Below are 14,885 nucleotides of genomic sequence, written 5' to 3' on the forward strand. Positions count from 1 at the left end.
TCAAATTAATGTAAATTAAATTACTTTTTACTACATTTACAAAGATAACTTATTTAATAATCATTTTCTTTATTGTTGTTTATGCTGATTAATCTGCCAATTAATCTAAACTGTTTTTTTCTCATAAATTATTAATTTATAATCTTACAAATTATTTTTTTCCTCATAAATTTAATTGTGTAAAACCTCCTACTCTACGTTAAGACTCTTAATTATGTAAGTTATAATTCAAATGATAGTCCATTTAAATGATTCATCATTTAGCTGTTGGGAACATGCGTGAGATCGGAGGCGTATCGTTTATACATGATCTATATAGATCTATATCTATATAGATCTCTGAATCTATGGTCCATATAGAGTTCTAAACGGTAAATGAACTGATAAGTGTCACACTTCTATCTTCTGCTGGTCGTTGGGTCCCAAATAATACAACTTTAAATCACTGTAGTGCTTCAAATCATTGGCCAGCCAAATGATCACTCAATGGAAACTAACAGGAACTTCAGGATTTCACAGTTTTCTGAGAGCTATCACTAATAAGTTAACGAGTGCAACGGCAGCTCTCATTAAAGGTGTCAAAGGTTGGTTCTGTTTCTTCAGTTGGACCCTTGAATCCAGCTTTTTAAAGACTATAGTGCCACTTTGTTTAACACGTTCTTCGTTCAGATCGATCCACCGGGTACAACGAGGCAGTGGTTCAGGAAGGAGAAACACAGGTGAGATCCATTCAAAGCTCTTTACATTCAATATACAATAAGGTTTGATGTGTCAAAGCAAAACAGTTCAAAGAAGTGGGTTACTAAAAAAGGACTAAAAATACTGATGATTGCTCCGGCACTGAGAGGAGGGAAGGTACACCTCTTAGAAGTTTAAAGATACGTCAGGATCACCGAGGAGGAGAGGCGCTTTCTACGGTCGGCTCGGCTCCGCTGACGGAAGATACAAGTTTTAAGGCTCGTGACTCTAGCGGTAGGAAGAAGGAGATGGCGGTTCAGGTGGAGGTCCTGGTTCTGAAACGTCTTAGCTGCCAGGATCACCTTCAAGCTTTCAAGAAGATGGTGAAGAAGAATCTGGAGCTCCTCAAGACCGTCAGCAGCCGAAGGAATGAAATGGAAAGGAGAAGAAGACGCTGCCGGTCGGATCGGCCCGATGGAATGAAAGGTGTTAGTAGGAGGAGATGTCGGAGGAGCTGCTGCTGTTGCTGGTGGAGGTCTGGGCTCTCTTGATGTACAGGTTGAGCAGCTTCATCTGTAGGAGGGAAACAGCAGCAGAGTTAGAGGACTCTCTCTGAAACACTCACCGCTCCATCTCCCTCCGCCGGTGATGCAATTTGTCATTTAACTGGATGCACTACCAAGAGAACATTCATGTTTTCCTATCGTACTGGAGATGCTCTCGCTGGGAACTTCTATTAGAGTCACAGGAAACAACCTTTACACCACATTATCGGCCGGGTCAGCTTCGAGAACTCCTCGGCACTTTAACGGATGACGGGCGGCTCATCAGACTCGTTACTGAGCTTGTTGCTCATTACTGAGCTTGTTACTGAGCTTGTTACTGAGCTTGTTGCTCGTTGCTCGTTACTGAGCTCGTTATGGAGCTCGTTACGGAGCTTGTTACTGAGCTCGTTACTGAGCTCGTTGCTCGTTACTGAGCTCGTTACGTAGCTCGTTGCTCGTTACTGAGCTCGTTGCTCGTTACGTAGCTCGTTACGTAGCTCGTTACGTAGCTCGTTATGTAGCTCGTTACTGATCTTGTTACTGAGCTCGTTACAGTATTTGTTACGGAGCTCGTTGTGGAGCTTGTTACTGAGCTCGTTACAGAGCTTGTTGCTCGTTACGTAGCTCGTTACGTAGCTCGTTACTGATCTTGTTACAGTATTTGTTACGGAGCTCGTTGCGGAGCTTGTTACTGAGCTTGTTACGGAGCTCGTTGCTCGTTACTGAGCTTGTTACTGAGCTCGTTACTGATCTTGTTACTGAGCTCGTTACGGAGCTCGTTACAGTATTTGTTACTGAGCTCGTTACGGAGCTCGTTACTGAGCTCGTTACTGCCTCTTGAGGCCGGAGCCATGAAAACACCCACTGAACCACTTGATAACACATTTCAGTATAGCTGAGGTTAATGCTCCATCAACGACGGCGTATTAGAGCTACTGTAGGTCAAAAATGATCATTACAGAGCCGGAGAAAAAACTCTGAGATTAAAGTCGCAAATTTATGAGAATAATCTCACAACTTTATAATCTTGATTATAATCTTGCAAATTTGCGATTTTTTTTCTCGTCTATTTGCCACTTTAATCTCAGAAATTCAGAGTTTTTTCTCGGAATATTCCCCCTCTCCCTCGGCTCCGTAACTTGACCTACAGTAACTCTAATACGCCGTCGTATCTGGAGTGTTGTCAAACTGTATTATTTGATTGATCCACACAGGACTAATATCATTATTAGATATTGTTGGATGATTGTTTTATTGTTGGTTTTGATCTCAATGAGACTTCCAGAGTCAATAACTGATGATAGATGTTGTGACAGAGTTTACCCGACCTACCAACGATCCTTAGATGTCACAGCTGGTGAGAAGCAGCGGCCAAACGTTGGGAATGTTTGGCCAGATGTTTGCTCTGTCTGCAGCTGGATGTTGAACCTCTGCTGATGAAATAAATGAGGGCTGAAAGACAGGAAATAGGTGTACCTTGCTGCCGGTCAGCTGAGCCAGGTAAGGCTTCAGCTCCTCTCCGATCACAGAGTAGATGGCCACCAGGCAGAAGACGCTGGCCTTCCTCACACTGCTCTCCGTGTTGTCGTAGCCCTGCGACAGCAGAACATTTCACTGAGTGAAACACTGGAGGACTCTCTGGACTCCTGAGACTTACAACACATGTCCCACCGACGGTGTCTCACCTGCAGGAGTCCAGGTATGATGTCAGACAGCAGCTGGTGCAGCGGCTCCTTGGTGATGCGTTCGATGGCCCTCGTCTGCATCTTGATGGCGGCCAGGTTGATGGGGTAGTCGGCCGTCTGCACGATGGGACAGAGGACCTTGATGCACTGCTCCGGGTGGATGGAGGCCGCCAGCGTGGAGGCCGCCTCCTCCGCCGCACGCACCACCTGCAGAGGAGAGAGAGCATGATGTAGGGCAGGGTACGGAAACCTTTACTATCAAAAGAGACAAATCTGTCTGGAGCCGCAAAACATTTACAGTGAGGTAGGGGCCACATTGAGGGGAAAAAATACTTGTAAAAGTACTACTCCTATACTGCCCTTAAACAGCGCGTCCTCACCTCCTTGTGCGAGTCTTTATGAGCCTCCAGCGTCTTCATGATGGTGAGCTCGGCGTAGTTCTTGAAGCGAGCCGGCTGGTTCCTCAGGATCTCCTTCAGGACCCGCAGGGCCAGCGCCCGGATCGTGTGCTGAGAGAGAGAGACCAAGTCACATGTTCAAGACGACTTACAAGAGAAGCTTGCAGTTTACAGAGGAGACGGAAGACGGATTGCTGGGCCTCACGTCTTTGTCTCCCAGCGTCTCGAGCAGCAGCAGCAGCATGGTCTTGAAGTGTTCCTCCCACACCACCAGGCTGTCCTCTCGGGCCACTTTCAGCATCTCCAGCAGGGTCCCCCGTCGCTCCTCGGGGCCCCGCTCCCCAGCCTGGCCCTGGGACAGCTCCTTCAGCAGCTCCCCCACCAGCTGCAGCTGCTCGGCGGGGCTTGCTGCAGGACCAGTCGTACGGCAGATGTTAGATAAACGCTGTGTTACTTTGGGCAGAATTTAAGACCAGTTATGAAGTCAGTGTGAGATTAAAGTGGACAAATATATAAGGAAAAATTCACTAAGTTTGCATGATTATAAAGTCACAAAACTCGGAAATATAGGAGTGCAAAACCGTGGTAACGCCAACCACGGCAACGTTTTTTTCTCGTCAATTTGCCACTTTAACTCAAAGAATATCTGAGTTTTTTCTCAAAATTTGTGACTTCATAATCTTGCAAATTAGATTTTTTTTTCTAATAAATGTATGTCTGAAGTCTGAAGCTCAGATTTAAATCAACTAAAAGATAAACAGACGTAGAAATGAAGTCGTCAGTTTGCTGTGTGGACGTTTTGGTTTTGAAACGCTCCTCAACAGAAGTCAGTTTTTCTCAGACTCAGTGATGCAACATGTCGTTACCGGGGAAGCTTTTGGGGTTCATCATCTTGTTTTCCACACATTCTTGTCTGCTGCCTGCAAACACAACATTTGTGTTTAAAGACACAACCTGACAAACTAAACACCAACACAAAGATGAATAACTTCGTGACCCGAAGAGGTTCTCACCGTCTCTCAGCTGCTCCACGGCGTCCTCGTACAGCGCCTCCTTCAGGGCGGCTTTGTCCAGGGTGCTGATGCCGTCCGTGTAGTTGTACGGGTTGTAGTCTCTGAAGCGAGGCCCGGCGAAGGAACGCGGCGAAGGCGTGTTCAGCAGCGACGTCTTGTTGTCTAGGGCCATGCGTCCTCCTCCCACCACGTCAGAGTCTGAGGACGCCCCGACGCCGCTCTGAAGAACGACATTATCACAACACCAAGATTACCCGACTTACCTCAGAAAGACTCACAGTATGAAACTGTTCCTAAACTGTAAACTGTCCTCCTCACCGTGCCGTCCCTCTTGCCGTCTCGCCTCAGCGGCTCCATCAGGTCTTCTTGGCTGCGGAAGCTGAAGTTCTGGATGGCCTCGGTGACGCCGCGGAGAGAGCTGTAGATCTCCTCTGTGTTCAGGTTCTCACTGTCATACTCCAGCATGCTGCAGCGAGGGAGGAAGAAGACCATCCCGTGAGAGTTAGAGCTGCTTTCATCATCAGGGGGAAACTCAACTCCAACATGATCCCACAACAATCGCTTCTCATTTGTGGAAGTACAGGAAACAGAAACGTACAAGGAAAAATACTGAATATTCTCTGAGATTAAAATCAGAAATTAACAAGAAAAAAATATATATAATATCCTATTAATTAAAAAAATAAAACTCAGATATTCTCTGAGATTAAAATCACAAATTAACAAGAAAAAAACTAGAATAGTAAAAGAGATTTAAATAAGGAAACTCTGGGATATTCTTGGAGATTAAAGATGTAAATTTGAAAGAAAAACCCCACAAACATGACATGATAGTACGTCACAGTAATGATTGAGGAACTTTCCTAGACATGGACCAAACTGAGTCCTTGCAGACTGTAACTGTAACTTTCTATTTGACACTTTGCAGAACAAAGCCGAAGTGGGTCTGAAACCCTTTTTGTCCATGACCAGGAAACAGACAGCACAGCAGAGTCACACTTTGAGTCCACGGTTTCTGTTTACCACAATGCATCAGTACACGTGCAACCGTGCATGTTGACAAACTGACGCAGGCGGAGACGCACAGGTGAGTCGAGCACAGAGACGCCGACGACGACAAAGCAACGTTAAACCAAACGAACGGACGGCGACGGACAAGTTGAGCAGATGGAGACACAAACTGCTGCAGAAGTGAGGACAGATGAGACAGTTGGAGAATTTCAGAGGTTTCACAGGACAACAGAGATGTCTCTCTCCGACTCGTTCAGCCCCTTCTGGAGCTTAACTTGAACGTTTTTAATTTATTATTCTATATTTGAAAAGAGTTGATCGGGGAGAGAGAATTTTGTGCACAAGTATATTTAAAAATATATTTTATGGATTGTTACAAGGATAAATACGACAGCGTGTTAGGGACATTGTAGGTTTAAAAATATAATAATTACAGAGAAAAAGCTTTGGATTTTCCAAGATTAAAAAAGGTAAAGATACAAGAAAAAAACTTTACATGAAAAAACTCTGATATTCTCTGAGATTAAAATCACAAATTTACGAGAAAAACGACTCAAAAAATGTAGTTGAAAAAAAATATTATTCTATGAGATTTACGACAAGGAACTCCGATATTCTCTGAGACTAGGGTGGTAAATTCCAAGGAAAAACAAAAAAATCTAGGTGAAAAAAAACTATATTTAAAAGAAAATATATATATATATATATATATATATATATATATATATATAAATGTTTTCTGAGGTTAAAGTGCTAAATTTACGAGAAACTAACTCACAAATTTACATGAAAAAAAATTGCGTATTCTGAGATTTACCACAAAAAAAATCAGATATTCTCTGAGATATAAGTGGTAAATTTACTAGAAAAAACTAACTCACAAATTTACGAGAAATAAATCAAAAAATGTATGTGAAAAAAAACATAAAAAAAAATAAAAATATAAAAATGTTTTCTGAGTTTAAAGTGCTAAATTTATGAGAAAAAACTGACACATTTATGGAAAAAAAAAATCTGATATTCTCTGAGATTAAAGTGGTAAATGTAAAAGAAAATAACTCACAAATTTACATGAAAAAATTGCATATTCTCTGAGATTTACCACAGAAAACTTGGATATACTCTGAGATATAAGTGGTAAATTTACTAGAAAAAACTACCTCACAAATTTATGAGAAATAAATAAAAAAAATAAAATAACTTTCTCAGAAATGTATGATTTTATAATCTCAGAGAATATCCAAGTTTTTTCTTGGAAATTCACGACTTTAATCTCGGAAATTCAGATTTCTTTCCTCTGAATATTGCGCCGTTCTCCCGGCTCGGTATTTATTTATCTAATATGCTGTCGTAGATAAATGTGACTATACTTCGGTCACTGTGAAACCCCGTAACAGGGAGGAGGAGGAAGAGGAGGAGGAGGAGGAGGAAGAGGAGGAAGAGGGGGTGGGGTTACCTGGGTGAGTACGCTCGCCTCACTGCCTTGAGGGAGGAGGAGTGGGCGGCGGGTGGAGGAAGAGGGGAGGGGAAGGGTGGAGGAGGGAACTTGGAGAGCCCGTCTGCGCTCCAACCCCACAGCCGACTGCAACCAGCCGGGGAGGAAGAGGAGGAGGAGGAGGAGGAGGAGGAGGAGGAGCAGGAGGAGAGGGAGAGGAGGAGGAGGAGGAGGAGGAGAGGGAGAGGAGGAGGAGGAAGAGCAGCCCAGACAGAAGATAGGAAATCAAGAGAAGCAGTGTTCTCAGTCAGTGTTAGTGCGACCGGCTGGAGAAGTGGCTCCAGCATCATGCTGCTAAACTCTTCATCATCATTTAACGTGTCACATGCTCGAGTCGAAATGTGTCATGAGTCTCTAAAGATAGAGAATAATAGGCTTTTATCTCTTTGTTGCTTTTGCAGATTATTTCCCACTAAAAACGTCCTCTTAAATGGTTTAACTGGGACTGAAGATGATCCTGAATCAACTGAAATAAAAACTGATTTAATAGAAAACTTGGATATTCTGAGATTAACGTGGTATATTTATGTGGAAATAATAGATATCCTCAGAAATTAAAATGAGAAATTTCGAGAAAAAAATGACAAATTTAAGAGAAAACAAATTGTATATTTTCTGAGATTTAAGAACCAAATTTTTGAGAAAAAGCTCACGAATTTAAAGTGAAAAAAACTGAGATATTTTTGGAGATTAAAGTGCTAAATTAATGAAATTAATAAGAAAAATAAAAACATATATTGATCACTTTGTTCAAGAACAAGAAAACAACAAATTAAACTTTCTTCTTTGCACATGTAATAATTAATTGATTAATTAATTAAAAGATATCTCTTCAAATTATTAAATTGTTTTGCTAAATTTGAGTGAAATATTAAGTTTAATTTGATCACTTCTTTACTTTGTGACTCAGACTTCAGACTGTGATATATCTGATATATTTATATATATATTGTAACAGAATGACGTATAAATCAGCTGGTATCTCTGATATCAATACAGAACAGGTACTGTATAAACGATACTTCTGATGCAGGAACTCAGACTGTGATGTCTTTAGATGAACAGGTAGAGGTCAGGTGAGGGTGGCGTACCTGGGAGAGAGCCCCCCATGGGAGCAGTTGGTGGGGGAGGTCAGCGGGCTGCTGCGGCTGCTCGGTTGCCGCGGTGGCGTCCGACCTGCCGAGTTACTGGGAGACGTCTGCAAATCAACACAAAAAACACACAACTGGCTTTAGACACACACCGCCAAAAACATCTGGAAATGAGAGGTAGGTGTGTGTGTGTGTGTGTGTGTGTGTGTATGTGCGTTACCATGGTGATGCCGCTGTTGGCGCTGGCGTTCCTCAGGTGATTGTGCAGCAGCTTGGTGGTCCCGTCCTGGAAGGTCTTGGGCAGAGCGCCCAGCAGCATGGTGAACTCCGGCGTGTTCAGCTCAAACAGGGCGATGAGCACCACCTGGGCCGCCTGCACGCACACACACACACACATACACACACGCACACACACACACACACACACACACACACACACGCCACTTAACATAACTCAATATATGTGTGTGTGTGTGTGTGTGCTGTTGCCACGAGCTGTTTGAGGCGTCAGTCGAAGGTTTTTAAATATTTTTACTGCAGACATTTTGCCGCTTTGAGCATGACGACTGTAAACTTCCTCCTGCTTTTTATTATTATTATTATTATTATTATTATGATATAACAATACAAGTTGATTTACTTCAAGAGTTTCTAGTGCAGCGATCTGCCCCATTCAGACAGGATTAATATATTAAACCTCTCTGAATGCCTGTCGTGCTTTTAGAGTAAGAAAGGGACAGAGATAAATACTCACTACATATTACACTCATTCTGATAACCGTTTTTGTGTGTGAGTTGACTGAATGTTGGTATTAATGAGACAAATGGGTTTCTACTTCTTCAGCAGTCACACAGGAATAAAAACCAGCACATTTATTGCAATTATTGCAAAGTATAATTTGATGAGGTCATCCACTGTAGGCATAGAACACGGCAAGCGTCACAGAGTTTCTTCTCGTAAATTTGCAACTTTATTCTCAGAATATTCAAGTCTTTTTCTAAATTTATAATCTCAGAATTCAGTATAATAATAATATAATCAGTTTTCAGTAAGGTTTTTTTCTCTCGTACATTTACCACTTTAATCTCAGAGAATATTCAAGTTTTTCTTTGTAAATTTCCGACTTTAATCTCAGAATATTTAAATTTTTTCTCGTAAATTTGAGTTATTTCTTGTAAATTAGTAACTTTAATGTCAGAGAATATTAAATTTGTTTCTCTTAAATTTGAGAGTTTTTTTTCATAAAATTGAGACTTTAATCTCAAAATATTCACGTTTTTTTATCGTACATTTATGACTATAAACTCAGAGAATATCAACGTTTTTTCTTGTAACTTTTATGACTTTAATCTTAGAGGATATTTTTTTGTCGTAAATTTGAGACTATAATCTCAGAGAATATTCAAGTTTTTTCTCATAAATTTGCGATTTCAATCTTGTTTTTTTTCTTGTAAATTTATGACTTTATAATCAAGAAAAAAACTCACACATTTAATTTAAATTCTAATTAATAAATTTAAGGAGAGATGAACTCAGTGAATGTATAAAATCAAAATCTCCTGACCTTCCACACAGAAATAAGTTGCTTTAACACGCTGACTCACATTTAGAAGAATAAATGAAACAAGAGAAAGAGAACGAGTTCAACTTGAAGGTAAATAAGAGAGTGAAAGACATGTTAAGAAGCGTATCTGTTGCAGCGAACGTGCAGCGAGTCCATTCAAATCAAAAATGAAAAGTAAGTTAAGCAAAAGCCGGGACGAGCGGTTTCCCCTCCGAGTCTCCTTCAAGGTAATTCACACGTTTCAAAGTTCACGGACGAAAGTTAAACTGCACAACTTGATGTTTGTCTCATTCACACACTGCCGGGACATTAACAGTCCTCTGAAACATGTGCTGTGAGTGAGTTTACGGAACATGAAACAGAACCAGGACGCGGTTCTTTGGGAGCCGTTAGTGTTGAAGAGGCTGAACAGACAGCCGGCTGCTCCCTGGCTGTTGGTTAGAGGAGTTATACTGCTCATGCTGTCGGTGGAGAGTCTACCTGCTTGCACCTCTCCTCCAGGTTGCCCTCTCCAGGCAGAGAGGCCACGGTGCTGGCTCGGCCCGAGAACTCCTCCCCTGCCCAGTTATGAAGGGTCTGGGGGGCGCGGTGGGGGCGAGGAGGGGCGATTTGGAAGAACAAAATCAAGACGTGAAAACAAAAAAAGAAAACAGTGAAGTTCAAAAGAAGTGAGAGAAGACGGAGGTGGCACCGAGACGCCGCCACGCTGCCACGCCGCCACGCACGCTTACCTTGCGGACGTCGGAGCTCTTGGGCTCGGTGGTCCAGGTGATGATGCGCGAGACGGCGAGGCGCGTCTCGCTGGAGTTGACGAAGTCGGTCGGGTCCATCTGGCGGGCGAGCGCCTCGATGTAGCGCAGGATGGCCACCTTCACCTTCAGGTTGGGCGTCTGCGTCTGGTCCACGATGAAACGCATCAGGATGTTGAACTGCTGCTCGAACGGGAAGGAATCTCTGCAGACACAGTTACAATATCTCACTTTAATAACAGTTCATAATAATTACACTAACTCAACCAACCTCAGTTTAAACACTGTTTATTAATAACAGTTCATAATAATTCAGTTTAAACATCATTGAGAGGACGCGGAGAGAAAAAGTTCATTTTATACTTGCTGCTGTAAAACACTTTCCTCTTCTTCTAGATTAAACGGACACAAGGCGTACAGCTGACATAGATAAATCATTAAAACAAAACATTTTAGAAAAGTAGATCTACCGTAAAACTGCAGTTTATAGACAACTTTATTCTCGTTATATTACAACTTTTTCTTGTAAAGTTATGACTTTATTATCGTAAAGTTATGACTTCATTCTCGTAATATTACGAGTAGCATGTAGCATTACGTATTTTGATCTTTGAGATGCCCACCTGGTGACGTCCAGGGCCTTCTGGACTTTGGCCTGGACGGAGCCCAGCAGGTCGGCCCCCATCTTCTTCAGCAGCTGCGTGAGCAGGACGAAGAGCCAGTCCTGCAGGTCGTCCCTGTGCAGCGTGATGAAGTCCACCAGAGTCTCCAGGAACATGCTGAAGACCTGAGAGAGGAGGACGAAGGAGGAAGTGTTCACTGGGTTCGTCTCAGACGAGTAGACGCACACACTGACAGGACAGCGGTGAGACAGGACAGCGGTGAGTCAGGACAGCGTTGAGACAGGACAGCGGTGAGTCAGGACAGCGGTGAGACAGGACAGCGGTGAGTCAGGACAGCGTTGAGACAGGACAGCGGTGAGTCAGGACAGCGGTGAGACAGGACAGCGGTGAGTCAGGACAGCGGTGAGTCAGGACAGCGGTGAGTCAGGACAGCGGTGAGTCAGGACAGCGTTGAGACAGGACAGCGGTGAGTCAGGACAGCGGTGAGTCAGGACAGCGGTGAGTCAGGACAGCGGTGAGTCAGGACAGCGGTGAGTCAGGACAGCGGTGAGACAGGACAGCGGTGAGTCAGGACAGCGGTGAGACAGGACAGCGGTGAGTCAGGACAGCGGTGAGACAGGACAGCGGTGAGTCAGGACAGCGGTGAGTCAGGACAGCGGTGAGACAGGACAGCGGTGAGTCAGGACAGCGGTGAGACAGGACAGCGGTGAGACAGGACAGCGGTGAGTCAGGACAGCGGTGAGTCAGGACAGCGGTGAGACAGGACAGCGGTGAGTCAGGACAGCGGTGAGTAAACACTTACTCTCTGGTGTTTGTTAGAGTCCACAGCAGCGAGGAGCATGCAACACAAAAACACACTGTGTTAGTGGGTCCTGCAGTTAGTGTCCCTCCCAGTGAAGCCTGGTGTTAACCCCCCCACCACCCACTCGGTGCTGCCGTTAGAGAAGCTCACCTTGCTGTGAGGGTCGGCAAACATCCTGGTGAAGATCTCACAAAGCCTCTTCAGCTCCACGCGGCTGACGGAGAAAATTATTATTTATTATTTAAATTATTTCTTGTAAATTTGTAACTTTAATCTCAGAGAATATTAAATTGGTTTCTCTTACATTTGGGAGTTTCTCTTGTAAATTTGAGACTTTAATCTCAAAATATTCACATTTTTTTATCGTAAATTTATGATTATAAAAATATATTTTTTTCTTGTAACTTTTATGACTTTAATTTTAGAGGATTTTTTTTTCTCGTAAATTTGCGACTATAATCTCAGAGAATCTTCAAGTTTATTCTCGTAAATTTGTGAGTTTTTTTCTCAGAAATTTGCGATTTTAATCTTGTTTTTTTCTTGTAAATTTATGACTTTATAATCTCAAGAAAAAAACGCAAATTTAATTTAAATTATAATTAATAAATTTAAGGAGAGAAGAACTCAGAGAATGTATAAAATCAAAATCTCCTGACCTTCCACACAGAAATAACTTGCTTTAACATGCTGACTCACATTTCTTGATTTTAAAAGACAGCTTTTATTATTATTAATAATAATAATAATAATAATACTGATAATATACAGTATGAGTTAGTCATCCATGTTTTGTATGTTGTTGGTGTGTGTTCACCTGAGCATCCTCTGGCTCTTGAGCAGGTTCTGCAGTCCCAGCAGTCCCTCCTTCCTCTCGGACCAGTTGGCGCTGGCGCAGTGGTTCAGCACCTCCGCCACGTCCTCCGTCTGACGCAGGTAGTGCGGCGCCACGCCACCGTTGCGCGAGCTGTACGAGCGTTCGGAGCAGGCGCTGGAGGCGTCGCTGTTGGCGTCGTCGTCCGAGTACATTCCCGGTGACTCGAAGCGCCGCCTCACCGGCCTCCGCTGAGAGGAAGGAAGAAGAGGAGATGGCGTTGGGTTTAGAGGCTGGCGTGCTCTCTATCTATCTACTGTAGAGCATCACATCTACGTCTACTGCTACCATGCAGCTACAGACTCATGCAGGCTCTGGGGATGAGAGCTTATTTCATGCTGGGTTCACCTCTCACTTCAGAATGTTAGAAAGGTTGTTGTGATTAGACAGAACAGTTCAATCAGTGGTTGGGTTCAGCTTCTGCACCTCAACCTGCTCTCGCTTCATGTTAACAAAGTCAAAGTCTTTCATGCTCTGCATGCATTGACAGAAACTCTTTACTTGTACCTTACTCCTCGAGTCTCCTAAGAGCTGGAATTTAAAAGGTCCAAGAAGAAAGAGGACAGAGGGAGTTACTGCAGGACTGCACAGGACATCTCTCACTTCGGTTTCACATTAAAGGACAAGTCTGGAGCTTTTATTGAAACGTTAAACCACGACTGTAACCGGCTTTTACATTCTGCATTCAACAAAAACAAGCTTACTTTCATCCATTTTAGGAACTCATTGCGTTTCAACTGCAGGGACCAGGGTCTAAATTATTATTAACCCCCAAAAAGGCCCTGGTCGGTGATAGTACAGGAACTTTCCCCCGGAGTTTTTCCTCATGAAAATGTCTTGAAATGATGTGAGGATTATGTCTCCTACGGCAGACGTGTAGTTCTATTTGCACCAGTGCTATAAAACATATATTCCCCCACCGACTGCCGTTCTTACCAGAGCGTCGGCGACGGCAGCCTCGACGTCGTTGCCGATGTTGAGGATTTTCATGGCGTTGACGGAGGCCGAGATTCGAGCCTGATGGGACAGCCGGTCTGAGGAAGAAAAAGGTCATCAGCAGGTCAGGAGGAGTGTGATAGTTTGACTTCACTTTGAATAGAATTTAAATGATGATAATAATAATAATAATAAACAGGAACACAACTCACTCCTCATTTTCATTTCAAAATGTAATGTCAGATTAATGAAGGAAAGTCAGATTTAGGAGTGAGGAGTGTCTTGGTCCTGTGAACCAGTTTAACTTCATTGTTTAGGTTGGGTTTTGTTCCATCACTGAACATTATTAAAAATACATTTCAAATGTCTCATCAGTTTTAGGAGAAGGCAACACAACCCAAAGCAAACAGCAAAGAAAGCAGCAACAAATAACCGACTAAAATAAATTCAAAACATACCAAGAACGTACAAAGAAACGTGGAGTGAATCAGCATCGTTTCACCAAAATGCCAAAAATATACAGAAAGCTATCACATCGCATTAAAATGAAGCTGCAAAATAAAGGTTTCCTGCATTATTCCCCCCCTCTCTGAGCCAGGAGGAGGACGAGGGCCATGCAGGGAGAGGCTTCACGAAGCAGGAACACTCAGTCAGCCGGCTGAGCGAACACAGAATCATCCTGATTGAACTCTTTGTGGAGAATACGTTATATATACGTTGGTATATTTGAGTCTGGCTGACTGAGTAGATCTGCTTCCTGAGAAGACCTCACTGGTCACCTGAGTAGCACTCTGCAGAGGACAGGGCGCTGGTTGAGCGGGAGTGACGCCGCGTCGCTGGAGGAGGACGGAGAGTTAAGAGGAGATAAAAGAAATGCACCTGCAGTCTTTAATTAATTATTGATTAGTTCAATAGAAGAGACATTTAAATACAGAGCATGCAAAGAATCAGGCAGGAACAACGGGGATGTAGAGAGGCAGACGTCTACGGAGGAAGAAGAGAAGCTAGTACTACTCTTTACAAGAGGTCTTCTTAAGCCCCGTTTCCACCGCAGGAACTTTCCCCCGGAACTAGGAACCTTTTGAGGAACTCATTGCGTTTCGGCCGCAAGGACCAGGGTCTAAATTAAGTTCCGAGGTCTTTTTACCACCAAAAAGGCCCTGGTTGGAGGGTAGTACTTCCTGAAAGTACAGGAACTTTCCCTCGGAACTAGGAACCTTTAGAGGAACTCACTGTGCTTCGAGTGCAGGGACCAGGGTCTAATTATGTTGAGGGGATATTTAACCCCCAAAAAAGGCTCTGGTGGTCGGGAGTAGTACTTCCTGAAAGTACAAGAACTTTACCCCGGAACTAGGAACCTTATGAGGAACTCATTGCGTTTCGGCCGCAAGGACCAGGGTCTAAATTATGTTCCGGGGAAATT

At 43.3% G+C, this 14,885-nt stretch overlaps 1 protein-coding gene across 21 annotated transcripts in view; it reads right to left on the minus strand.

The window, feature by feature from the left end:
• Window positions 1-395: 395 nt before the first annotated feature.
• LOC119483637 (CLIP-associating protein 1-B-like) overlaps window positions 396-14,885 on the minus strand; it is a 46,320-nt gene continuing 31,830 nt past the window's right edge. For 4 of the 21 annotated variants that reach the window (XM_037761919.1, XM_037761920.1, XM_037761941.1 and 1 more), the window contains 20 exons: window positions 14,242-14,298; window positions 13,463-13,560; window positions 13,034-13,057; window positions 12,470-12,717; window positions 11,806-11,869; window positions 11,656-11,658; window positions 10,854-11,017; window positions 10,213-10,435; window positions 9,962-10,057; window positions 8,137-8,289; window positions 7,917-8,023; window positions 6,787-6,912; window positions 4,638-4,785; window positions 4,320-4,539; window positions 4,173-4,226; window positions 3,512-3,759; window positions 3,289-3,417; window positions 2,909-3,115; window positions 2,700-2,816; window positions 396-1,251 (listed from right to left, as the gene is read on the minus strand). In XM_037761919.1, the coding sequence (XP_037617847.1) occupies window positions 1,168-1,251; window positions 2,700-2,816; window positions 2,909-3,115; window positions 3,289-3,417; window positions 3,512-3,759; window positions 4,173-4,226; window positions 4,320-4,539; window positions 4,638-4,785; window positions 6,787-6,912; window positions 7,917-8,023; window positions 8,137-8,289; window positions 9,962-10,057; window positions 10,213-10,435; window positions 10,854-11,017; window positions 11,656-11,658; window positions 11,806-11,869; window positions 12,470-12,717; window positions 13,034-13,057; window positions 13,463-13,560; window positions 14,242-14,298 (2,570 nt within the window). In that variant the 3' untranslated portion in view covers window positions 396-1,167. The remainder of the gene's footprint in view (window positions 1,252-2,699; window positions 2,817-2,908; window positions 3,116-3,288; window positions 3,418-3,511; window positions 3,760-4,172; window positions 4,227-4,319; window positions 4,540-4,637; window positions 4,786-6,786; window positions 6,913-7,916; window positions 8,024-8,136; window positions 8,290-9,961; window positions 10,058-10,212; window positions 10,436-10,853; window positions 11,018-11,655; window positions 11,659-11,805; window positions 11,870-12,469; window positions 12,718-13,033; window positions 13,058-13,462; window positions 13,561-14,241; window positions 14,299-14,885) is intronic. The other 17 variants (XM_037761930.1, XM_037761925.1, XM_037761932.1 and 14 more) reach the window with 15 other exon arrangements.

Source organism: Sebastes umbrosus, chromosome 24 (assembly GCF_015220745.1).
Source record: "Sebastes umbrosus isolate fSebUmb1 chromosome 24, fSebUmb1.pri, whole genome shotgun sequence".
Taxonomy (NCBI): Eukaryota; Metazoa; Chordata; class Actinopteri; order Perciformes; family Sebastidae; genus Sebastes; species Sebastes umbrosus.